A 26,804-nucleotide genomic window follows, 5' to 3' on the forward strand; every position below is an offset into this window, starting at 1 on the left:
AGGAATTACAAAAAAAAAAAAAAAGTAAGTTTACAATTTAGTTTTGGGCCGCATTCCATCTTGGCCCACAGGTTAGACACCCCTGAAAAAGTTTCCAAAACAGTTACATAACTAATCACCTGTGCAGCACCATTGCAACTGCAAACAAAATAGAGTCTAAGATGGCAGCATTAGTTTTTGCATTTTTATGCAATCCACCTCAAGTCAGCACTGTGGTGTGAACAGGACACAAAGAAAATAATCCTCTTTTATATGTGCCCTGACATTGGTCTGTACAGATCAATGCAGCTCAACTGAACCTGTGTGAACGAGCACTTTCTCATAAGGAAAATTAAGAGCAACCATACTTTAGGAATATATATATATATATATATATATATATATATAAAGATTTGCTTTGCCACAGAAAAAAACAAAAAAACAAAAAAAAGTTTAAAACAAGAAGATCATTTAGGAAAGTTTGTATAAAACAGCTGCGCATTGACACTGGCAGAAGAAAACGAAGCATTAGGAGGTCTACCTGTTGTTTTAGGCTTCGTAATTAATGTTGAAAAACACACTATCCTACAGTCAGGAGTATTATTTCACATTGCTGAAGAGTTTGTTTTAACAAGAAAACCAAGTACATGACCTGCTCTTATAAAACCTCTGATCCAGACTGGCAGTACTACAGGGTGCAATCCCTTCACACAGTGATCCTCACAGCAAAATGGAACATTTAATATGCAAAGACTGAAACACGACAATGCATTTATGTTGGTCTTAAATGATGACCTGCTGCCATCTGCTGACTCGGTTCTTCATTTTGCTAGATTTCCTTTGCATACATTCTGACCATTACTATTTATCTAAATATACTTAGATGCGAAAAGTCCATACAAGAACATAAAATAAGATACACCAGTTGTTGCTTTACACAATATGTAAAACTCTGTACCCGAAGAATATAATAAAGACACATGGATGCAAAGTGCAGTGTTCATGAAATCTTCCCTGCATTGTCTAGGCCAGAGATGGCGAACCTATGGCACACGTGCCACAGCTGGCACGCAGAGCCCTCTCTGTGGGCACGCGAGCGGATCGCTACCTCCCGGCAGCCATCGCCAATGTGCATGCTCGGAACCGAGTCGTGGTTCATCCAGTGACGTCATTGACCCTGGCGCATGAGCGTTCCAGCCCTTTCTTCTGGATCCTTCACACACAGAGCCAGCTTCCAGACCCAGCAGAGCAGTATCACCTGCAGCACAGCGGTATCCATGAGGATTTCTTACCCGAGCACAGTGCGCCTTGTTGTTCCACAGGACATTGGACTATGACTATGCCTATATATGTCTACAAAAATTTAAGTTGCTCTCGCTCGGACTGGTATATAGCCATATTTTGAGAACATTTACACACGTCTTATATAGGTGGGGTTAGTAAATATTTTTTTTTAATTTTTGTGTTTTTCCAGACTCAAAATGTTGATCATCAAAACAAGAACACAGAAAAAAAAGCAAAACTGAAAACAGATAGTGGAAGATCATTCCAAGAGGCCTGTACAGAGTAATTTGGAGTGACTGAACACAGTGGGAAAGCATTATGTATTCTGTGCAGTGAAAGTGTTGTGTTTCGCATATCAAGTGTCAAGCTGCACTTTGACACCAACCACAAAAGCAATTGTGTTTTTTTTGTTTTTTTGTTTTTCAAGACAAATTATGTTAATTAGTTTGGACAACTGTACGAGTTGTTTTTTTCTAAAGGAAAACCTCAGTATTAAGGTTTAATTGCAGTGTTGGCAATTTGAAATAAACACGTTTTGTGCTGCAGTTTGGGCATTCGGGCTCAAAAAGGTTCGCCATTACTAGTCTAGGCGGTGCCAGGCACTCCATGCACATTTATTTTCACTGCCCCCTATCTTTGCAGGCCCCCAGCAGTGTCTAACTTGGACTGAATAATAAGAATGGTATGTATTGACTTACAGGTTTTTAGCACCAACCCCAGCTGGTCCTGCATTGTATCCACACATTTTGGAAGAACAGGATCATTGGATTCAGATATGCTGTTTTTCACATTTTCAAGGACTCTCAGTTCTCTATATCCTCTCTTTTCCTAAGGAAAAAAAAAAGTGCCATTATGCAATTTACAACCTTCTTCTCAATCTTTTTGCATACTCACTTGCAACTAATACCAACAAAAATGTTTACTAATAAGATTATACATTTGTAATAGTAATTTGGATAACAGATACTGTTCTCTTAAAAACCTGACTATACCATTCTAACCCTAGCTTCCTTTACTTTCTTTACCAAACCGAAGGACTATACAGTGGGGTAAAAAAGTATTTAGTCAGCCACCAATTGTGCAAGTTCTCCAACTTAAAAAAAAGATGAGAGAGGCCTGTAATTGGCATCATAGGTAGACCTCAACTATGAGAGACAAAATGAGAAAAAAAATCCAGACAATCACATTGGCCGATTTGGAAAGAATTTATTTGCAAATTATGGTGGAAAATAAGTATTTGGTCACCTACAAACAAGCAAGATTTCTGGCTCTCACAGACCTGTACCTTCTTCTTTAAGAGGCTCCTCTGTCCTGCACTCATTACCTGTATCAATGGCACCTGTTTGAACTTGTTATCAGTATAAAAAGACACCTGTCCACAACCTCAAACAGTCACACTCAAAACTCCACTATGGTGAAGACCAAAGAGCTGTCGAAAGACACCAGAAACAAAATTGTAGACCTGCACCAGGCTGGGAAGACTGAATCTGTAATAGGCAAGCAGCTTGGTTTGAACAAATCAACGGTGGGAGCAATAATTAGAAAATGGAAGACATACAAGACCACTGATAATCTCCCTCGATCTGGGGCTCCACGCAAGATCTCACCCCGTGGGGTCAAAATGATCACAAGAACGGTGAGCAAAAATCCCAGGACCACATGGGGGGACCTAGTGAATGACCTGCAGAGAGCTGGGACCAACGTAACAAAGGCTACCATCAGTAACACACTATGCCGCCAGGGACTCAGATCCTGCAGTGCAGACGTGTCCCCCTGCTTAAGCCAGTACATGTCTGGGCCCGTCTGAAGTTTGCTAGAGAGCATTTGGATGATCCAGAAGAGGATTGGGAGAATGTCATATGGTCAGATGAAACCAAAATAGAACGGTTTGGTAGAAATACAACTCGTCGTGTTTGGAGGAGAGAGAATGCTGAGTTGCATCCAAAGAACACCATACCTACTGTGAAGCATGGGGGTGGCAACATCATGCTTTGGGGCTGTTTCTCCGCAAAGGGACCAGGATGACTGATCCATGTACAGGACAGAATGAATGGGGCCATGTATCGTGAGATTTTGAATGCAAACCTCCTTCCATCAGTAAGGGCATTGAAAATGAAACATGGCTACTTCTTCCAACATGACAATGATCCCAAACATACCGCCCAGGCAACGAAGGAGTGGCTTCGTAAGAAGCATTTCAAGGTCCTGGAGTGGCCTAGCCAGTCTCCAGATCTCAACCCCATAGAAAACCTTTGGAGGGAGTTGAAAGTCTGTGTTGCCCAGCGACAGCCCCAAAACATCACTGCTCTAGAGGAGATCTGCATGGAGGAATGGGCCAACATACCAGCAACAGTGTGTGCCAACCTTGTGAAGACTTACAGGAAACGTTTGACCTCTGTCATTGCCAACAAAGGATATATAACAAAGTACTGAGATGAACTTTTGATATTGACCAAATACTTATTTTCCACCATAATTTGCAAATAAATTCTTTCCAAATCAGCCAATGTGATTGTCTGGATTTGTTTTCTCATTTTGTCTCTCAGAGTTGAGGTCTACCTATGATGCCAATTACAGGCCTCTCTCATCTTTTTAAGTGGGAGAACTTGCACAATTGGTGGCTGACTAAATACTTTTTTGCCCCACTGTATGTGCAGATAGTTAAGCAGACTTGCATGAAACCTGGCTTGTGTAAAGTACTACAGAAAATAACCCCTCTGCATCTCAATTACAATACAGCTGCACACAAGAACCAGCAGGCTAAAGAGAGTGGAAGCAGCGAAAGTCTGGCAGTAATACAAAGGAACAGGCGTTTGGAACTCAGGATCCTTACCTGTTTGTGACATAGTTGCAGCTGTGACTGCCAAAACCCTTACATGTATCCTAATGTACTTGAATCAGTTACAATTTTTAGAATATTTTATATATTGTACAGGAGGCCAGGGATAGGTCCTGGATGGGTGTTATGTGGCACCAATATTTGGATTACGGTCTCTTTAAGGGAAAAAAAAACAAAACAGGTGTGTGTGTATTCAGGGGTCTTACCCGTCATGAGTGAGGTATTCTAGGGTAGCCATGTAGAGGAGAGGACTGACTCGAAGTTCTCTCTGTATTAGCAGAGATGTATTCGGGAACCCGGAATTTTGGAGGTTCGGAGTGGCATTCAGGTGGGGAAGAAAATCTCCACTTGTAACTATGGGGACTCCAGTCCCCAAAGTGTGAAGCAGCCTCCAGGATGCAGCACAAATACAGGAAGCACTGAATGTCAGGTGCGGAGAGCAGGAGTTTTTGAGCGAGACCTGTTGGAATGTTGATGTGTGCTGGGAGCTGCCAAACAGCAGGAGTTTGACTGGGCTAACCTTGGCGTAAATCCCATCTATGAACTTTATGTTTTCTGTATGCTGTTGTGCTGAAGATAAGCAGACTTTTGTGTTATATGAATTTTGTGCTGCTGCTTGGCTTGCATTTAAAGGTCAATAAATACTTTTATGTTTAAGTAAAACGGCTTTGCACATGGTCCTGAGGAGATATACCCCTGAATATCTACACACACACGCGGAAATAAGTATTTGATCCCCTGCCAATTTCAAATGTTTGCCCACTCACAAAGAAATGATGTCTAAAAATCGAATGGTAGGTGTATTGTAACACTGACAGACAGACATGCATTTCTTTTGAATTTTTTGTTGCTATTCTGTCTGTCAGTGTTACAATACACCTACCATTCGATTTTTAGACTGATCATTTCTTTGTGAGTGGGCAAACATTTGAAATTAGCAGGGGATCAAATACTTATTCCCCCATGAACATGCAAATCAGTGCATAATTTGTTAGACATGCATTTCTTTTGAATTTTTTGTTGCTATTCTAACAAATTATGCACTGATTTGCATGTTCATGGGGGAAATAAGTATTTGATCCCCTATCATTCAGCAGGATATCTGGCTACCAGGTGTCTTTCGTACAGGTAACAAGCGGAGATTAGAAGCAGTCTCTTAAAGGGAGTGCTGCTGATCTCATTTTGTTACCTGTATAAAAGAGACCTGTCCACAGCAGCAATCAAACAATCAGATTCCAAACTCTCTATCATGGAAAAGACCAAAGAGTTGTCCAAGGATGTCAGGGACAAGATTGTAGACCTACACTGGCTGGACTGGGCTACCAAACTATCGCCAAGCAGCTTAGTGAGAAGGTGACAACAGTTGGTGCAATCATTTGCAAGTGGAAGAAACACAAAATAATTGTCAGTCTCCCTAGGTCTGGTGCACCATGCAAGATCTCACCTCGTGGAGTGTCAATGATCATGAGAACAGTGAGGAATCATGCCAAAACTACATGTGAGGATCTTTTCAATGATCTCCAGGCAGCTGGGACCACAGTCACCAAAAAAACAATTGGTAACACACTACGCCGACACGGATTGAAATCCTGCAGTTCCTGCAAGGTCCCTCTGCTCAAGAAATCACATGTCCAGGCCCGTCTGAAGTTTGCCACTGAACATCTGAATGATGCAGAGGAGGACTGGTTGAAAGTGTTGTGGTCAGATGAGACCAAAATCGAGCTCTTTGGCATCAACTCAACTCGCTGTGTTTGGAGGAGGAGGAATGCTGCCTATGACCCCAAGAACACCATCCCAACTGTCAAACATTGTGGTGGAAACATTCTGTTTTGGGGGTGTTTTTCTGCTAAGGGGACAGGACAACTGCACTGCATCAAAGGGACGATGGACGGGCAATGTACAATCAAATCTTGTGTGAGAACCTTCTTCCTTCAGCCAGGGCTTTGAAAATGGGTCATGGATGGGTGTTCCACAATGACAATGACCCAAAACACACGACCAAAGCAACAAAGGAGTCGCTCAAGAAGAAGGTTCTGGAGTGGCCTAGCCAGTCTCCAGACTGTCATCCGATTGAAAATATGTGGAGGGAGCTGAAAGTTTGAGTTGCCAAACATCAGCCACCAAATCTTAATGACTTGGAGAGGATCTGCCAAGAGGAGTGGGCCAAAATCCCTCCTGAGATGTGTGCAAACCTGGTGGCCAACTACAGGAAACGTTTGACCTCTGTGATTGCCAACAAGGGATTTGACACCAAGTACTAAGTAATGTTTTGTGAAGGGGATCAAACACTTATTTCCCTTATGTTAGACATTCATTTCTTTTGAATTTTTTGTTGCTGTTGTCTCTCAGTGTTACAATACACCTACCATTCGATTTTTAGACTGATCATTTCTTTGTGAGTGGGCAAACATTCAAAATCAGCAGGGGATCCCCTCTCTCTCTTTCTCTCTGTGTATGTATATATATATATATATATATATATATATATATATATATATATATATATATATATATATTTTGGGAACAATGTGAGACAAAACTACAGTGACAGAATAAAAAACAAAAAAACCCCCAAAAATTACTAATTCTTGCTTAAGGTTCTCCCCCCAAATCATACTTACCTAGGTGCTGGTATTGATGCTGCATCTGTCCCCCCTTGCCAGCTCTAGGGTTGAGAACTCCACAATCAAACTCCACTGATCGCTCAGTTCTCCCTGACGCTCAGAGCAGATACTGGCGACTGTCAGTCACCGCTGTCTGCTCTGCTCCCCCAGCTCTCACTGGATCGCTGGGCTGTGGTGGGGGAGGGATCGGATTGCTAAGAGGATGAGCCAAATGCCTGTCCCGACATCTGGGTGGATCCAGACTTTAAAGTCGGGATCTTTCTTTAGCCTGGACCGGCTGAGTGACATCAGCCAACAACAGACTTTAGCCTACTGTTGGCTGAAAACAGGTCACAGGAGTGCAGAATGAACTGCACTCCTGTGATCCACAGAAGTACAGCCAAACGAGCTTTGGCTGTATTTCTCCTTTAAAGTAAAGCATGCCACCCCTCTTAAATTCTGTCTAACAGTACCTGTGCATATAAGGGACTTTTAAGTCTCTCATGTGACAAATTTCTAGCAATCCATAGATAGCACAGGTATGGTTTGATGAGACAGCAATAGGATTGGCAGTTTTCTTTAAAGTGGTTATAAACCCTTACCTATACCCAGTGATGTGACTGACCTCAGGTGATACACGGAGATGAAACAAATCCTCCTACATCAGTTGTACTTGTCTATTTGCAGCCATTTGTCCTGCACATCCTTATAAAACTCAAAGCTAAAAATAATTTTCCACAGACTCACAAAGCAGGGGTGGGGAGATGCAGTTACACAGTGTACAAGAGCTCCGAGAGCTGATTGGAAGAAAGGAAGGGACACACCCCTTCACACAGTACACAGGAACAGAGCTGAGGCTGCCAATCAGCTGGAGCTCCCTCCCCTGCCACCTTTTTAGTTCTTGGTGCCAGGAAAACTTGTCAGAAGGGACTCATGCAGATAGCAGAGGAACTAGACAGGAGAAATAAATGACACTTAGTGCTTTGGAGAGAGGCAAGTAAACACCATAAAAAGTGTGCTTTGTTCACATTTAATTCTGAGGTTTACAACCACTTTAATGCTCCAATGTATTCTAGAGCAGTCCAGTAATGTAGAGTTTGTCATAATGAGCCACCTGTCTGGTCCTAAGGATACTGGATTATCGCTGTATGCAGATTTTTTTATTGCCAGAAAGTACAGTGTAATTATCCATTACACTACATGGCCTGCAAGACTTGTATACAATATCTCTGTATTCCCTTTATGGTGTATATATACATGAATGTATGTTACCTACTTTTAAACAAAGTCAGGATGTGCATTTGCTTTTTTCTGTAACCAGGGATAAAAGTGTGCCCAATTAAATTTGAACATAATTTGCAAGTAACATGTGGGCTTGTTGGAGAAAGGTAAATCATCAGAGCAGGTTCATAAAGTGCTATTCATCAGGACATTGATGTCACACTCTGGAGCCCGGCATATTGCAGAAGATGAGTTCTGCAGGCCTGGAAAACGGTTCAAAAGAATCCCCACTACAAAGAATATGAGCATTTTAATAAACCCTTAGTGGAATGAAACACAGACACAGCTGAATACTGGAAGATATTAGCTCACAACAGCACCTCACACAAGCGGCTCAAAGGACATCTGTTTGGAACATGTGTTTGTCGTGTCTGCTATGCATGACCCGCCTTTCTGAGGTGAACAACATTAAAACCCACATATAGAAAAAGTCATGCTATCCAGATAAAACAGAAATGTACTAAACACAGTTGTCTACTTCCACCTAGTGCTGAAACATGCATTGTGCAACCTCTGATCACTCTCCAGCTAACAGACCATAGAAGTAGATACAGCAAGGAATCAGCTGAAGCGGAGTGGAAGAAATACCGTCACAAATCATCTCAAACCTTTTATCAATAAAAACGTAAATCATACTACATGGAATACTAGTCCAACAACAAAACAGTTAAAGCTGAAAAGTCACTACTCTAAAAACTACTACATGATGAAATCAGTACTCAAGAGGTAGTCATATTTTTCAAAAAAATAAGACAGCTCTGTCTAGAATCTTTAATTGCAAGGACAAGTACAGACAGTGTAGATAAAACCGGGTGACGCACCGTCTGCTTCGTTATTACAAGATATATCTGAATAGGAGGAATGGTTGTCTTTATTTAGTGCTTATGTAAGTGTTAAAGTCAGATTTAAACAGGTTCATGGACCCTTTTAATGAGAAGATTACATGAAACCACAAACACTTCACTCTTAGAAATTGTAGCATTATTTCATGTCTCAAATAAAAAAAGACATGCGTTTACCATTCAATTTGATTTTGTTTAGAGAAAATAGAATTCTGTGCGTCCAGGGGCAGATTGGATCATTTAAGAACACCTAAACGCATGTTAATGCACACAGACGGAAGTACATTTAACTATTGCGAAGCTTGATCTGTGAAGCATAACGTTTGTCTATTTCTCAAATAATTTCATCTTTAAATAAGCAAAACACAAGCGACCTATGGGAATGAAGCCGGAGAGAGAAAAAAGGAACACACACCACAGGCCAAAAATAGAGATATACCCATATGGTGGAAAACTACAGCAGAATTTTGGCAGAAGCACCATAACCACTCTTTTTTTCACTCCAGGATCATCATTAAAAAACTAGGGGGACTAATGCCAATCTAATTTGTCCCACCACAACCTGGATCTTTTCTGAACAAGATCATTGGGGTAATGCCATATAAAAGCATGAGGAGAAATCCATGTAGATGCTTTATTATTAAAGAGGAGTCTAATCCACTGCATACTAGGACTCTGTCATGGCCTAGCAGATCCAGCTCCCATGTTAGTACACAAAAACAAGTGTTTTAACCCTTTGCCCTCCAGAGGATTTCCCCCCCCCCCCCCCTTCCTGACCAGGCCATTTTTTGCATTACAGCGCTGCGTTGCTTTAACTGACAATTGTACAGTCATGCAACGCTGCGCCCAAATGAAATTTACGTCCTCTTTTTTCCCACGAATAAAGATTTTTTTCGATGGTATTTGATTGCCTGTGTTTTTTTATTTTTTACACTATAAAAAAAAGCCCAACAATTTTGAGAAACAAAAACAATATTTTTGACTTTGTGCTGTTAAACATGTCCAGCAAAAACATTTAAAAAAAAAAAAAATCAAGTTTCGTCATAAATTTAGGTCAAAATGTATTCTGCTACATGTCTTTGCTAAAAAAAAAATCCCAATACGTGTAAATTAATGGCGTCGATTAGCAACTTTTAGCGGGACTGCAGCAGGCATTCTGACACTGGGGGAAACTGACTTTGTGTCACGGACATCCCCAGTGACACAGTTGTCAGTATTAAAAAGCACTGACACTGTACCAATGGCACTGGGCATGAAGGGGTTAACATCTGGGGCGATTAAAGGGTTAACGTTGTGCCGTTTTACATGATGTTCTGTGTTTGTGCTTCACTGTGTTACCCTGGGCGGATAAGTGTTATCCTGGGTGGACGTCATATGATGTACTCCAGGCATGTGTCTCCTGCGTGGTGCTCTAGCAGCCGCGCAACGGCTCAATCTGTCAGCCACCATGTCCACTGGACACAGCGGATGACAGGTTGTTGTTTTGGGCCACCCCCAATACCGTATGATTGCTCTGACAGCTATCAAAATAGTACACACTGCCATTGATAGAAGCTATTCAAAAAAATGATTACTTATAACATGGTCTCTTGTCTTCCTTTGTTTTTATGGATCTACATGAATAAAGAAGTATCTTTAACTTTACAGAAAGGGCAGTTGACTAGTTTAACCCTTTCACTGCCACTGACATACGACGTCACAGCACCATTTCCAGCTGACCAAGTCATAATGCCTTACATGGATTGCATTCTCCCCTCTGCTGTAATCTCGTGGTCGCTTCAGTGACCATGAACTTATAGTAGAAGTGTACCCCTGACTGTCCTCACAGCAATTCAATCAAAAAGTGATCCCCACCCAAGCCACATATAGTGCCATGCCACAAATAGAAATTTCTGACACAGGAATGTGATGATTTACTCTACTATAGATTGTGCGTACAGGCCAATAAATGGCACCACGAGACTACATGATCAATACATATCTTATGTAGGTCAAAAACACAAGATGCAGGTAGAAAGGTTTAGAATGCCTTTAAATAGTTAGTTTGGAACAAGCTGGTCCAAACAAACTATTACTTTCACTAACACATCCAGATGCTGTCAGCACTGTATATAGCATTAGCAACATACAGTATACAGTGCTCTGTTCTAGAAGTGGGATGGGGACCTCCTGTCCTGCTCCTGGAACAAAGTCGAGTCAGGCTGAGCGCTGCTCAGACATTTACAGAAGCTTTGTATTCTCTGAACGAATACAAACCTTCCTCTGATTGGATGAGGCGGAGATCACAACATCATCTGCCCTCTTCTCCACCTCCGCCAATTAGAGGAATCTTTGTATTCATTTAAAAATACAAAGTTGCTTATGAATGGCTGAGCAGCGCTCACTGCAGATTGATTTTGTTTCGGGAGCAGGAAGTCTCTGCCCTGCTGCGGGAACACAGCTCTGTATACTGTATGTAGGTGAGGCTACATACAGTTCATACAGCACTGACAAACTGCATGTTTTAGTGAAGATAATAATTTGTTTCAACAATAATCATTAGCAATATCCATCTGTACTATCACCCATGCCATGTATGACTGCTAATTGACACTGCTGTGCTATATAGTAATCTATACTGCTTTCAAACTCCAGCTCTAACTGAAGCAGATTCGTTACCATCAATGTTCTTATTGGTAACATTTGCTGCTTACCAAATCTTTAGCTCTGTCCATATTACTGTGATGTTTATTTTGCTCTTATTGTCTAAGCAAAATTTATGAGCTGATCTTAATCTTTACAACACTGCCCTCCTGCTCTCTTGTTGTCCTTCTTTGGTGGGAGAAGTTTGCCCTGCTAGCCATTTGTCTCTCCTATGCATTCCTAATTGATTCATTAGAGAAGCTTCCCTGTACTATGTCAAATTTGAAAACAGCCTGAATGAATGAATGAACTGCAAGTCCCAACAGCCTTAGCGGCTGTCAGCTTGTAGTTTTCAATGAACTACCGCAGCGCTGTGGAGCGGCATGGTAGTCCATTGAAGCTTCCTGTCGGAATATCTGCTTGCTCGTACATCCCCGTACGGCAAGCAGATATTCGGACAGGTCTGCAGGCAACCTGCATGGCATCAGTGATCTACTGATCGCTAGTGCAATGCTTTCAAGGCTCCTGTAGACAAAAATAATAAATGCACATTTTTTTTTACCTGCAAAAAACAAATGTGCATTTATTATTTTTGTCTAAAAGGTGAACTTATCCTTTAAGTATTGAGCATTGCACTTCGGCTCTGAACTTCAGCGAATGCACAAAGCGAGAAGCCACAGCAGACAACTCCAAATACTAAGCAGACTACAGGTGACCCGTTTCTCCATCCAGCTTTTTCATCTCTGATCCAGTCTGCTTCTTAACCACTTCCTGTCCGGACACTTTTAACCCCCTTCCTGTCCAGCCAATTTTCAGCTTTCAGAGCTATCACACTTTGAATGACAATTGCGCGGTCATGCAACACTGTACCCATATGAATGTTTTACCAGACAGATAAAGCTTTATTTTGGTGATATTTATTCACCGCTGGGATTTTTATTTTTTTTTTGCTATATAAATAAAAAAAAGTCCAAACATTTTTGAAAAAAGTGTTTTTCTTATAAAATTTTGCAAATAAATAATATTTCATCATAAATCTTGGCCAAAATTTATTCCGCTTTTAAGTGAAAAAAAAAAAAAAAAAAATTATACGCCAAATTAGTTATAACCAAAAAATATAATTTTTAAACTTTTTTTTTACATTTTTATTTTATTTTTTTATATTATTTATGTTTTTTTTTTACATACCGTCACCTTAGCAGTACAGTGTCACCATGGTGACACTGTACTACTTGTGGGGGGTGATGAAGATTTTTTTTTTTTTTACAGTGATTGCTTTTACACCCATAAAGGATGTAAAAGCAATCATTTCTCTTTCTCTCTGTCTGCATTCTTGCAGCCATTGAGAAATACTGAGCTGTGATTGGTCACATCTTGTCACATGGTACAAGGCTGTTGTGAATAGCCTTGTACCATGTGACCTCTGTGATCATTCACAGATTTCACACGTAGTAAGCAATGATGTCACAAGTGACATCTTGCTTACTACTTTGCATGTGATGACTGATTGGCCAATCAGTGATCACATGATCGGGACCTCGTACAGAGGTCCCGTCCGACGATCGGTGTTTCACTGTGTCCAGAGGACACATCGGGCACCGGATCGCGGTGCTGCGCGCTCCCAGGGAGCGCGCACAACTAGAAATAGCGGGTGCCGTTTATGAACAGCAACCCGCCCCTGGAGTGCCACCGCCCTGCCGTTTAAAAACAGCAGGCGGACGGCAAGTGGGTAATCTCACCCCTCTGTAACATACACTCCCTACTCCTCCTTTTCAAAGTTGTATCCTCTCTTTTCACGCTCTTTTTCCTTCACCCCTCTTCTCCATCCCACAACTTATATATAATCACCCTCACTCCTGTCTTCATCCTATTATGCACTCATCAACCTGTAATAAACTCCACATACTTTGCAGAGGTCATCTTTACACCTTTGGGGACCCTAAAGGGGCTGACCTGCTCTGTTCCCATGATTCCGGTCCAAAACATGACTCCACCACCGCCTTGCTGACGTCGCAGCCTTGTTGGAATAGGGTGGCCGACCACCAACCATCCACTACTCTATCCATCTGGACCATCCAGGGTTGCACGGCACTCATCAGTGAACAGGACTGTTTGAAAATTAGTCTTCATGTATTTTTCTGCCCAATGCAGCCATTTCTGCTTGTGAGCATTGGTTATTGGTGGCCGAATAGAAGGTTTATGCACAGTTGCAAGACTCTGGAGGACTCTACACCTTGATGTCCGTGGAACTCCAGAGGCACCAGCAGCTTCAAATATCTGTTTGCTGCTATGTAATGGTATTTTAGCAGCTGCTCTCTTGATCCCATGCAGGATCTGGCAGAAATCTTCCTCAATGTGCCTTTATCTGCACGAACCCGTCTGTGCTCTGAATCAGCCACAAATCTCTTAATAGTGCGATGATCACGCTTAAGTTTTCGTGAAATATCGAATGTTTTCATACCTCGTCCAAGGCATTGAACTATTTCACTCTTTTTGGCAGCAGAAAGATCCTTTTTCTTCTCCACATTGCTTGAAAATGGTGCTCTGCTTAATAATGTGGAACACCCTCCTTTAGTAAGTTTTTCCTTAACCAATTCAATACCGGGCAATTTTACACCTTCCTGCCCAGGCCATTTTTCAGGTTTCAGCGCTCTCATACTTTGAATGACAATTGCGCGGTCATACAACATTGTACCCAAACTAAAATTTTATCATTTTCTTCACACAACTAGAGCTTTCTTTTGGTGGTATTTAATCAACGCTGGGGTTTTTATTTTTTGCTAAATTAACAAAAAAAACCACAAATTTTGAAAAAAACACGTTTTTCTTAGTTTCTGTTATAAAAGTTTGCAAATAAATAATTGTTCTTCATAAATTTAGGCCGAGATGTATTCTGCTACATGTCTTTGGTGAAAATAGCCCAAATTAGGATGTATTATTTAGTTTGTAGGAAAGTTATAGAGTTCACAAACTATGGTATAGATCTGAATATTGATCAATCCTGAAACACTGACAGCCAATCTAATTTCTTGAGGTCCAAGAATGTCAGAACAGTACAGATATCCCCCAAATGACCACTTTTTGCAAAGTAGACAGTCCAACGTACTTCATAAGAGGCATGGTGAGTTTTTTGAAGTTTTATTTTTTTTGTCATAATTTTACGGAAAATGAAAAAAAAAAAATTTCACTATTTTTTTTTTTACATACTGTCACCAGTGCAGTACAGCGTCATCATATAACTGGCATGGCGGTGATCAGGGACACTGACTGGTGACAGTGTGAAAAAAAAAAATATACTTTTTTTATTTTAAATTTTTTATTAAATTTTCTTTTTTTTTTTAAGATTTTTTTTTCATATTTCACTATGTCCAAAGTAGTACAATGTTACCATAGTAACATTGTACTTACTTTGGGGGAAGTGGTCAGTATTTTTTTTTTTTTTTTTTTTTTTTTTTTTTACACAATTTGCTTATAGCAAAGAATTACTTTGCTATAAGTAAGCATTTACCTGAATGACATCGATTCATTCAGGGTTTTTTTTTTTTTTTTGTGCTTAGCTGTGATTTGGCCACAGCTAATCACATGACATGTGCATGTGATTAGCTGTGACCATTCACAGCTAGACACTAGTATACAATGGATGGCATGAATGAAGCCATCCACTGTATACAACTGTCATGTGACCTGCTGTGATTGGTCACAGCAGGTCACATGGTACCGGCAACGGGGGCCGGCACTCAGATCTGTCATCGGCCGTGTGCGAGGTACACGGCCGGTGACAGATCGTGCCGCTGCGCGGTTCTGCAAGCACGCAAACTGCGCATGTGCGGGAGGACGCCATATGGCGGCCTCCCGGAAAGCTAATACATTTGTGCGGATGCCATTTGGCCATAGGCCGGGCGTCAAATGGTAAATTGGGCTCACCGGCCAATCTAATTATCACTGGTGTCCGAGATTGTTTTCAGTGATCAAAAGAGCCCTGAGGCACAATGCCATCCATGAGTTAAACTGAAAAACAAAATATTTAATCTTTGTGACACTTAAATAGAATTTGCATAATAATTTGGAACACGGTGTATAACCAATTCTAGAAGGAGTACAACTTCGTCACCTGGTCAATAGCGGGGGGCTTTTTGAGTCTCTTGAGCTCTCCTTTGAACAGTTCTGTGAGGGAAGGACCTGATTTAGGCTGCGGAGATTCCGGAGTTGGAAGGCTAGTATGCACTGTATCAGTTACCTATCTCACAGCAGAAAGCATATGGTGTGTCAGGAATGGACTCACCATTAGTGGTGGGACTCATCTGCCGTGTGGGCTGCAGTACCAGGACTTGCCAGCGGGTGCTTTCAGCAACCAGAAGCTCACTCCTGCAATCAGCCATCACTTGAGGCTGATTGCAGGAGGTGTATTTAAGGAATGGCCAGACCTGCAGTCAGTGCCTTGGTGTATGTTTCCCATGAGCCCTGTACCTGCATCCTGTCTGCTTTCTGCCTGATCCTGACTCTGCTTTGATCCTGACTCTGAACGAACTCCGCCTGTCCTGACCTCGGCTATTCCTGACCACTCCTCCGCTCGCTCCTGGTACCGTTTGCCACCGACCCGGCCTGCCCGACTACGTTTGATTTGTATATATGGTTATCTGTTGGAGGTTTGGGTTGTTTGCACTGTGTTATGTTTACCTTGCACTGTGTTTGTGTTGTTTAGTCTTAATAAATTGTCTTATTTACACTATACCTAAAGCCTGTGTTTCCCTGTGTCAGTCCACACACACCTCTGGTCATACCCGGAGCCCTGACATTACACCAAGGCCATTCCTGACCAGAAGTGGCTGCACAGGGAAGCCATCTTGGCTTGTTGTTGTGAAGGATGCATGCAGAGGAGGTTATATACTTGTGTCTGGTTGTCTTAGATGACAGAGAATATGCCTATGAGACTCTGCAGGAGTATACCAGGGATCAGCTGCTAGAATGCATACGGGTCGCTCATTCCCTAGTAGATCAGGGCACAGACTTCTCTGAGGTGCAACCATTGATTCAGGCTTGTGTTGAGTTGGCTTCATCTAGTACCCCTGAAAGCAGGGATGACTTTCTTCCACCATTCAGTGTGGATCAAATAGAATCACTGGTATGGTTGTTGGAGGATGATCCGGATTGCTTCTGGGAACATTATTCAGCATGTTCACCACATGTGCTAGTGGAGTGTATAAACGCAGTACAGTCTTTGGTCAGACAGGCTATGTGTAAGCTGAGTTTTGTTCAACCGATACTACAGTCCTGGTCAGACTTGTTACACCCAGCCTCAGTCAGGTTGCAACAAACCCGTCCTGCTTCTAATCATTCCTCTGCTCAAAGCTCTATTCCTGCATTCCCGAAAGCACCCCCAGTTACAGCACAATATACCCTGCTATCTACCACATGTCAGCACCTTGTTCCCACTCGCTCCACCTACCCTGCCTTTAACCCTGTAAAAAAGGCCACTGTAACAACTATTCCCTCCTCTGTTCCACCCTCAAGCTCTTCTCTGTCCCCAGCTACTCCATCCATTTACAGACCTGCATTTACTTGCAGTGCCCCAGTAACTAAACCCAAGAAGAAGCGAAAATTCTTTCCAACCAGTACCATCCTACCAGTATCCAAACCGGTCAGCCTGCTGTCTGAGATCCCGCCTTCCGTTGTTCAGCCTGGTGCCCTGATGCCTGATGACCCAGTGTACGCTACCCGGCCTGATGACCCGATCCGGCCCGATGATCCTATCAAGCATGATGACCTTGTGCCCGCTACCCAGCCTGATGGCCCGATCCAGCCTGATGGCCCGGTGTTCGTGATCCAGCCTGATGGCCCGATCCAGCCTGATGACCCGATCCAGCTTGATGACCTGGTGCCCGCTACCCAGCCTGATGGCCCGGTGTTCACGATCCAGCCTGATGACCCAATCCAGCCTGAAGACCCGGTCCAGCCTGGTGCCTGTTGTCCGGCCTGGTGCCTCGGTGCCCATAGTCCAGCCAGATGACTCGGTGCCCGTTGTCGAGCTTGGTGACTCGGTGCCCGCTCTCCTGCCAGATGACTCGGTGCCCGCCCTCCTGCCAGATGACTCGGTGCTCGCCCTCCTGCCAGATGACTCGGTGCCCGCCCTCCTGCCAGATGACTCGGTGCCCGCCCTCCTGCCAGATGACTCGGTGCCCGCCCTCCTGCCAGATGACTCGGTGCCCGCCCTCCTGCCAGATGACTCGGTGCCCACTGTCGAGCTTGGTGACCCGATGCACGCGGTTCTGCTAGATAGCTCCGTGCCCGCTGCCGTGCCAGGTGACTCGGCGCCCGCTGCCGTGCCAGGTGACTTGGTGCCCGCTGCCGTGCCAGGTGACTCGGTGCCCGCTGTTCTGCTAGATGGCCCGGTGCCTGCTGCCTCGCCTGACGGGCTGGTGCCTGCTGCTCCGCTTGATGGCCCGATGCCTGCTGCCCAGCCTGATGTGCCTCCGTCCGCTGCCCAGCCTGATGTGCCTCCGTCCGCTGCCCAGCCTGATGTGCCTCCGTCCGCTGCCCAGCCTGATGTGCCTCCGTCCGCTGCCCAGCCTGATGTGCCTCCACTCGCTGCCCAGCCTGATGTGCCTCCACTCGCTGCCCAGCCTGATGTGCCTCCGCTCGCTGCCCAGCCTGATGTGCCTCCACTCGCTGCCCAGCCTGATGTGCCTCCGCTCGCTGCCCAGCCTGATGTGCCAGCCCCTGATGTCCAGCTAAATTGGCCAGTAACTGATTCCCAGCCTGCTCCGGGAGATCCTGTGTCCAGTAACCTGCCTTCCTGGGTTCTCCTACACAAGGAGAATTCTACCAGCAGGAAACCCAGCCAGCCGGTTGACTCCGGCAATAGGATATCCAGCCAGTTACCTGACCCGGGCGGCGGAACATTTTGCCCACGAAGGACTGTTTGGAGCGTCCTGAGGCCGCTCCTTGAGGGGGGGGGGGGGTACTGTCAGGAATGGACTCACCATTAGTGGTGGGACTCATCTGTCGTGTGGGCTGCAGTACCAGGGCTGGCCAGCAGGTGCTTTCAGCAACCAGAAGCTCACTCCTGCAATCAGCCATCACTTGAGGCTGATTGCAGGAGGTGTATTTAAGGAATGGCCAGACCTGCAGTCAGTGCCTTGGTGTATGTTTCCCATGAGCCCTGTACCTGCATCCTGTCTGCTTCCTGCCTGATCCTGACTCGGCTTTGATCCTGACGCTGAACGAACTCCGCCTGTCCTGACCTCGGCTATTCCTGACCACTCCTCCGCTCGCTCCTGGTACCCTGTTTGCTACCGACCCGGCCTGCCCGACTACGTTTGATTTGTATAAATGGTTATCTGTTGGAGGTTTGGGTTGTTTGCACTGTGTTATGTTTACCTTGCACTGCGTTTGTGTTGTTTAGTCTTAATAAATTGTCTTATTTACACTATACCTGAAGCCTGTGTTTCCCTGTGTCAGTCCACACACCTCTGGTCATACCCGGAGCCCTGGCATGGTGTGATGCCTTGGCTTATGTCTCATAGCATGCAGGAGGTGAAAATTCCTTAGCAAGATCCTCTTCAGCGCCTACCTTTCCTTCCCCAATATCTTCTTCAAAGAACTTAGGAGGTTCAGGTTTATAGTCCTGAATAGAATTAGGTGGTGGAGAGGCAAAAGAGAGCTTCTGGGTCCTGTAGAGAAAATGGTTCTAGAAGGGCACAGAGTTTTCCAAAATAAATCAGACATGGAAGCATTGAAATTGGCCTTAGTCAGATAGGCCATCTTTTGCAGGAATAAGAGGGAGCTAGAATTAGAGGAAGGTTGCTGTGTCAGTCAGCTTGAGCGCTTAGGTGTTTTTTACGCTCTTTTTTCTTAGCTCTGTGCTTTGTCACCACCATTGCTAAATGATGGGATCGCCTGTGGGGTATTCACAAAAAGGATGCGGACTGAGAAGGTATTTGCATGTCCAGGAAATAACCCAGGTGCTAACCAAACACCTGTTGCTGTGCCTCCAGAAAAACAGGCAATCAGGAGATCAGGTGAAAGGCATAGTGCAACAACAATTACCACCCAAGCAACAATGCTGAATGGAAAAAACCCACGAGAATTAAAAAGGTAAACGTTATAAAAAAGTTATCTACCATCAACATAATAGAGACTTTTACAGAAGGGGATAACGCACCGCAAATAAAATCAGGACTTGGTCATCAATTAGGAAAACCCTGACTTACCTTATGCATGTTGCAGGTTCCCAGAGGGAACCAAACTTCACCCATCATGATGAGCATACCCTCAAGGCTGTCTTCAGGGTCTGGGTGCCTTAGGATTGGAACACGGTCATGGACCGTATAGAACCCTACTGTTACACGCATTGCACCACAAAATATTTATTCTATTGTGTCAGTCTTTGAATAAGGCTAATTTGTTAGAGCCCTAATAATATAAAAAAGAAGCCTAACAGTGCTCAAAGAAGCGTAACGGGAAGCTTTATAAAAATAATGGCACCAGGGACCTGAAGATCGGTGAAGAACCAGGCCGGGTGAGGACAGCACTGGATTCCTGGACAGGCATCCTTTTATTAAAAGCTTCTCTTTAATTACAAAGAAAAGGAAATCAATAACAAGTACATAAATAGATCTATATAATGTGTGTAATAAAAGAACAAACATGATATCTTACATAGTAAGGGAGGTGGAGGGAGAGAGAAAATATTGGCAGATTGCCCTTTTTATCATATAAAAGACCCCTCTTTAGGTTTTCATTCCACCCCTGAATGATCTCTTGTTCAATCTGCATATTTCTTTACATTATTATTATACAGGATTTTTATAGTGCCAACAGTTTGCTCAGCGCTTTACAATATAAGAGGAGACAAAACAGCAACAATACAGTTCAATACAAGAGGGTTAGGAGGGCCCTGCTCCTTGGAGCTTACAATCTAAGAGATTCTACCACAATTGTTGATCTCCTCCGGCAGATGGTGATGTCACACTGTAGGCAAGCTCTCTGACATAGGTTAGTCACAGGCCACAGCCTGACCATTGATTTCAATGTGATTTACAGCTCATCAGATGTTATCCCTTTCAGTCCTGCATTCTGCAGCGGTCAGATGGCTGTTAACCAAACAGCGTAGCTATACATAAATGCCGGATATGGATATGGAAAATGTTACCCAGTCCAACACACCACATTCCAAGGTAAGTGCTGAATGGAGATCGAGCGCCCAAAAAAAAAATATTACAGGCTGGGGTCTGGGTACAATTCCCAAGATATACATCAAGAGTTATTTGAACCAGAAACTACTAGCGAGTCTTGAGGCAATAATCAGTTGAATCTTGATAGAAATGTCAGTCGAAGAAAAAAATACAGAATGGTTTAGAAAAACTTCTCCTTCGGAGAAGAGATCCATTACATAAGGACACTAGCAAAAACATGGAGATGGCGGGAACAAAGGGACCTGGGGGTTAGAGTAGTTACCCAAGTGATAGCAGAGAAAGGTGCTAAGGGACTTGCCAGGAAACCATGTCAAGTCTGCACTTGCATCCAATCTCATCTCAAGATGGTGGCACAGGAGCAGAGAGGCACAAGGAGAACTTTGCCTGCGCGAAGACAACGCTAGACTTTTTTTCTTTCATACAGGGACAAGTGTTAGGGATTTTACATTTATGGCTAGGGTGGGGCAAAATTCCTCTTTAAACTAATAAAATCTTTGTAAAAGTATACATGTAATTTTCATCTTTTTAGCCTAGGAATTCTTTCTGTAACTTTATCTATAATATAGTCTTTCAAGCACTCCAAGTAAGACAAACACATCTGTAAAAGATGTCCATGGCACCCAATCAACAGACTTACCTCAAACTCCCTAATGAAATACCGTGTTTCTCCATGGATAACAGGCCGGTGATCCAACAGTCTACAATGGATCTCTCCAACATCTGTAAAATGAGTGTATCAATTAATAAGAGCATATTAAAGGGTCGTGGATATGTTCGTTTTTCCCATTCCTATCAAACCTACCCACGGTGCTGGTTTCACACTCCCTACACAGGGCCATTGTTTAACAAGCATTTTAAAGAATACATTTACTTTCACAATGAAATCATTTAAAGTTTAACTAAAGGCAAAACCTTTTTGGGAGGGGGGGGGGGATAGAGTTGGGTGGGATTAGAACGCTTGCCAGGTGTTCTTCTGGTTTACAATTATTACCAAGTAAAAGGAAATCCCAAGTTTTCTGTTGTCACCAGAACAGGAATACATGAGAAATATTCAAATGGGGACACTAGTTCTGGTGCCCACTAGGAATTCCCTCACATAGGGATTTCCTCTCACTTCCTGTTTTAGCTATGGGACAGGAAACAAACAGAAAACTTCTCTAATGGGACATAGATGACAAAAAAAAAAAAAAAAAAAACACCAGATGGGGTTGTAACCCTCCGTTATGTTATCCCGAATTAAAAGAAAAAAAAAAAAATAGTTTTGCCTTTAGTTCTACTTTCATTTCCACCCCAATCCCCAGAATCACGACGGAGGAGGACGGAGGACGGAGGACGAGGAGGAGGACGAGGAGGAGAATAAGGTCCTAAAAGGTGATCTCAGGACCTGTTTACACTACATGCTGTAACGTGCCCTTTACTGCATTAGATCAATGCTAGTCACCGCAAGGACATATACAAAATAATGGGATTTTTTGTTACCGTAAAATGCCTTTCTCGGAGTTAATTGATGGACACAGCCTCTCCTTATTCTTGACCATAGGGCTTATAGTGCCACCTACAGGAGTAGAACACTAGGCAGAAAAAAGAAACTCGGCACTGCCTATGGACAGTCCTGGCTGGCATTAACCCCCTCTCTGCTATACACAATCCAGTTAGTTACAAGCATTGTCAAGCAGAAAGAGTCCAAAAGAGGGGTGGGTGGGTGGGTGTCCATCCATGAACTAAGTGAAAGGGATTTTACGTTGAGTAACAAAAAGTCCAGTTTTTTCTTTTGTTCATTGATGGACTCAGCCTCTTATTCTTGACCATAGGGATGTCCCAAAGCAGTGCCAAAAACACAGAGGGTGAGGAAACAAGAGCTAAAAGTAGCCAACAAACCCCAGAACAGGGCAACAGGAAACAACCACCCAAAAGGAACACCCTGCAAGAGGGACAAAAACACTGAAAACAGCCGCATGCAAAACCTGCACAACCAAGACAACCTCGAAATGAAGGAAAGACACCAACGGAGAACCACCTCAACCATTTGTAAGATCAAAGAGCAAAGCCACCAGTTCCATCATCCTGCGCAGAGAAGTCATAGCCACCAACAGGCAACTTCTTGAGACAATGCGGGCACAGTAGAAAACCTAATGTTCACAAACAGAAGTGTCTGGAAGAACCAGATACCATGCCCACTGTTGCAACAGAAAATGTATTGATGAAGCCATATGGAACCCCTGATTGAATGTCCAAATCAAATACTTCATGGCCAAGGGATGTTAAAAGAAAACTGCAAGGCCAGAAAAAACCTGCCGTAGATAATACTGAAGGCAAGCTTTTGCTTTACTTCCCACTCAAGAAGCCAAATCTAAGCCATAAGTGTAAAATTAGTAAAAACGAGGACAGACTTCCACAGCCCCGCCCATCCCACGAGATGAAGGCCTGCCAAGTGTGATGTTTGACCTTCTTAGAGAGATTTCCTTTCCTTGAGCATGGTAGGAAGCACCAACCCTGACAGCTTCTAGTCCTCCAAACTAGGTTGTCAAAAGCCAAGCCGCAAGCCAGTGACGATCATATGGTACGTCAGCCTACAATTATTCTAGAAGCCACCACGGTCACCAGAATCCCTCGGATGCCAACCTACACAGAGGCTGGAGAGGTGGGAAGGCATAAAAGGTGATGATACCGACTCCATATCCCCACCAAGATATCGATCATGTCCGCCAAGGGTTCCTACTCCAGTGACCACCTCCACCAATGCAGAGATACCCTGGCCTTCACCTGGGTGAACTCAGGCAGCCAAGGATGAGGGGGACGTATCCCACTTGGAAAAGATTTCCATCTGCAGGACCCTCGTGTAGAACTGCAAATACGGAACAGCCTCCATAGTAGACATCATCATCAGGCTCAGCTTGCCAAATTGCTCAGCTAAAGGCTCAGCTTGACAAATTGCCAATGGGGGCTTCCAAAACTTGTCCATCAGAAGAAACATCCTGACCCGCGACAATCTAAAAGGTAGACCCAAATATTCAAAACATTTGGTCAGAGTCAGGGAGAACTTCTGGATGTTCAGGATCCATCCGAAGTCCACAGGGTGTGTAGTGAGGTCACCACGGTATCCAGCAGTGCCAGGGGAGATTCCACCCTCAGGGGAAATCATCCAGACAGCCATCACGGCAATCCCCTATCGTCTGAGCCAGGCCAGAGCCAGTACCCTTTAGAAGACCCACGAAGCAGAGGCAAGACTAAGGGGCAGCACCACAAACTGATAACGTGCCACCTGCACTGCAAAACGAAGGGAGCAGCGGTATCCAGAGCAAACGGTCATTTGCCGATAGGCATCCTTGATGTCTATAGTGGCCAGGAAATCACCCTGAGGAAAGGGGGCCACCAGCACCCGGCAGAATTTCATCTCGACTGCTACACCCTCATGTAACAATGCAGGTCCATGAGGTCCAGAGCAGGAGAGACTTCCATTCCTTCTTGAACACCATCAACAGGTTGGAGAGAAACTCCCAAAACCTTTCCAAGCCGTAACTGAAGCCATCATTCCCTGGGACAAGAGGTCCTGCACTGCCCCATAAGGAGTCAGCAGGCAAAATGGGGAAGGCTGAAGAGGGGAAAGAAGAACCACACGGGGGATAGGAACAAAAATTGTGGACCCATGCGTCAGAGAGAAGTGGGCACTAAAGCCATTGCATCAGTGATGAGCTTTTTGCTGGTGCCATGCAGGTCTCCTGCAGATCTGGTAGTATATCTGACTGCCTGTACGGGATGTAGGGGCAAGCAGATATACTGACAAGAAGAATCTATAAACTACCACAGCGTTCCATTAGTTCATTGAGAACTACAAGCCAACAGCTGCTAAGGCTGTCGGGACTTGTAGTTTCTCATTCACAGAACACAGTTAAAATGTTACTAAACCCAGGTCCCTGCATTCACTATATCTGGTGTCCCACAGTACGCAGAGCATGCAATGAAATTATTTTAGTAAATATAAACTGCCAAATTCTTTTTCTCATCAGCAGTTAGAGCAGTCTTGTGACTTCTATCAGTGTTCAACTGAAAAGCTTGCAGGAGGAGTTTTCATTCTGCTCTAGGAGGATGCAGAATCCCTGACCTCTGTCCAGACAGTACTGATTGGCCCTGTACTGATCACTTCATTCTGCTTTAGGAAGTTGCAAATTTCCTGAACTCTGTCTGGACAGTACTGATTGGCCCTGTATCTCACTAGCAATACACACCAAACTGAGCATGTGCAGTGAATCCACATGATATGTGGATTTACGATAAGGGCAGAATTGGAGAAGTCAGGATCAGAGAGCATTTTTACACAATGCAGAGGACTAACCCCTTAGGTACCACAGTGAGTATATCAAGCATGCGTTACTACATATACAATAGAAGTAATGATAATCAGTGCAAATATTAGACCAAAGCCTGAAAAGTCTAGTAGTATTTAGAAATAGTCCGGGTGACTTGGATAAGGGGGGGGTCCGTGTGGCACTTAGGGCAAGCTCCATGCATTACTGTAGCAGACTCTGTGTAGTAAGGAGAGAAGAAGTGCCTCTAAGTGCAGCAGACCACTTTAATATATAATAAAAAGTAGGAACACTCACATGGTAGTAGAGTAATAAAAGCATGTAGGGTATTGTGGTGTAGAAACACCATGTGGAACGGCTGTCACTGGTGCCTGTATCGTCCGCGTCTCAATAGTAGGGAGCGTGGTTCAGGAGTGAGACAGATGTGGAGCCGACCGGCATGCATGTACTCCTAAAGATGGCGGCTGGAATGCATGCCGAACTGCAACGTCGACGCCTACACCCTACATGCTTTTATTACTCTACTAGCATGTGAGTGTTCCTACTTGTTATTATATATTAAAGTGGTCTGCTGCACTTAGAGGCGCTTCTTCTTCTCTCCTTGTTACAGCATATACAGACTGATTTTACTGTTGTTGGTTTAATGAGTGATGCGGCCGGGTGGGCGTTTTTGACAGCTGGCAAGGGGGGAGAAGATCCCCTGCTAGCTGTAAAAGCGGGGGCCAGTCTGATCATAACAGGTTACGTTACACCGTGAATATGGCTGCAACACGTTATGAAAGGTGAACTTATCCTTTAGATCAGGCCCTTAGGCTTGGCTCATATCTGTGTGGGTGGTGCCGCTGCGGGACCCTCACAAATACCTGCAGCCGCACCACCCACACAGAGGAATGCGGGACCCATTAATTCTAATGGCATGCCATCCGCACTGGAAATCGCAGCCGTACAGAAACTTCGGTTCCCGTGCGGACTGCGATTTCCTAAGAAGTGCAGGGACTTCTTCTCTGCGCGTCCCGGGGCACGGGAGTCCATTCAAATGAATGGGCTCTTGTGCCAGCGCAAAACGCGGCCCGCACAACTGTGAACCTGGCCTATAAAGGATTTCCTCTTACCTGCTGCATCTCCAGGACAGGAAGTAAAGAGAACATTCCGCATGGGGGCAGCACCAGTAATAGACGCTGACAGGAGCGGGTAACCCTCCCACACGGAAGACTTGAAGGCCAATGTGTTCTACCACAGCACCAATGGCAGGACGTGTACCGAGTCACAGTGAACACATGGACATTCTCATACATCCCCCCTGCTCTTCCCTTGTCATACCCTTGGTAAGAAGTTGCGTTGCTGGTCCCACAGAATAGACGTTGTCCCGGGGTTTGGGGCTCGGCGTGACCGGAGAAGCGGCAGGTTTGGAAGGAGAAGTAGCACTCATCTTCCTGGAAGAGACAGCTGACCAGCATGTGACATGACCCCGTGTTCACTGGACACGGGATCTCCACACCGCTACCGCCGTGGGCCGCAAAACACACACCGTGATTGGATACGTGATGGAGGAGGGCCTAGCCAGCTGCGGCGTCTGATTGGTGCGCTCACATAGCACGCCTCCACGTCTTTCAGGAAGTGCTGTGTTCTATCATTCTGGTAGTGAGTTCACACGGGCAGGGGACGGGTCAGGCTGAGGAAGTGAGCACCGGGTTGTGCTGGGCCATGTTACCGCAGTGTTTACTAAATACCTATAGAGGAAACATGAACAGGGCTTGCTGAGCACAATATTATTAGCATGACAAGGGATTTTTTCCATCAGGAAGGAACATAGTTGTGACACTAATAGCACTGAATGTGTGCAATGACAAGGGATA

The 26,804-nt window shown here is 44.2% G+C and overlaps 1 protein-coding gene across 1 annotated transcript in view; it reads right to left on the reverse strand.

The window, feature by feature from the left end:
* Nucleotides 1-26,487, reverse strand: part of BLOC1S5 (biogenesis of lysosomal organelles complex 1 subunit 5) — a 66,270-nt gene extending 39,783 nt beyond the window's left edge. The window contains exons 1-3 of the mRNA XM_089682168.1: nucleotides 26,269-26,487; nucleotides 21,282-21,364; nucleotides 1,962-2,091 (exon numbers count right to left, since the gene is read on the reverse strand). Of these exons, the coding sequence (XP_089538294.1) occupies nucleotides 1,962-2,091; nucleotides 21,282-21,364; nucleotides 26,269-26,377 (322 nt within the window). The 5' untranslated portion in view covers nucleotides 26,378-26,487. The remainder of the gene's footprint in view (nucleotides 1-1,961; nucleotides 2,092-21,281; nucleotides 21,365-26,268) is intronic.
* Between the last annotated feature and the right edge of the window lie 317 nt (nucleotides 26,488-26,804).

This window comes from Staurois parvus, unplaced genomic scaffold (assembly GCF_062004578.1).
Source record: "Staurois parvus isolate SC_StPar_1 unplaced genomic scaffold, SC_StPar_1.0 ptg000287l, whole genome shotgun sequence".
Taxonomy (NCBI): Eukaryota; Metazoa; Chordata; class Amphibia; order Anura; family Ranidae; genus Staurois; species Staurois parvus.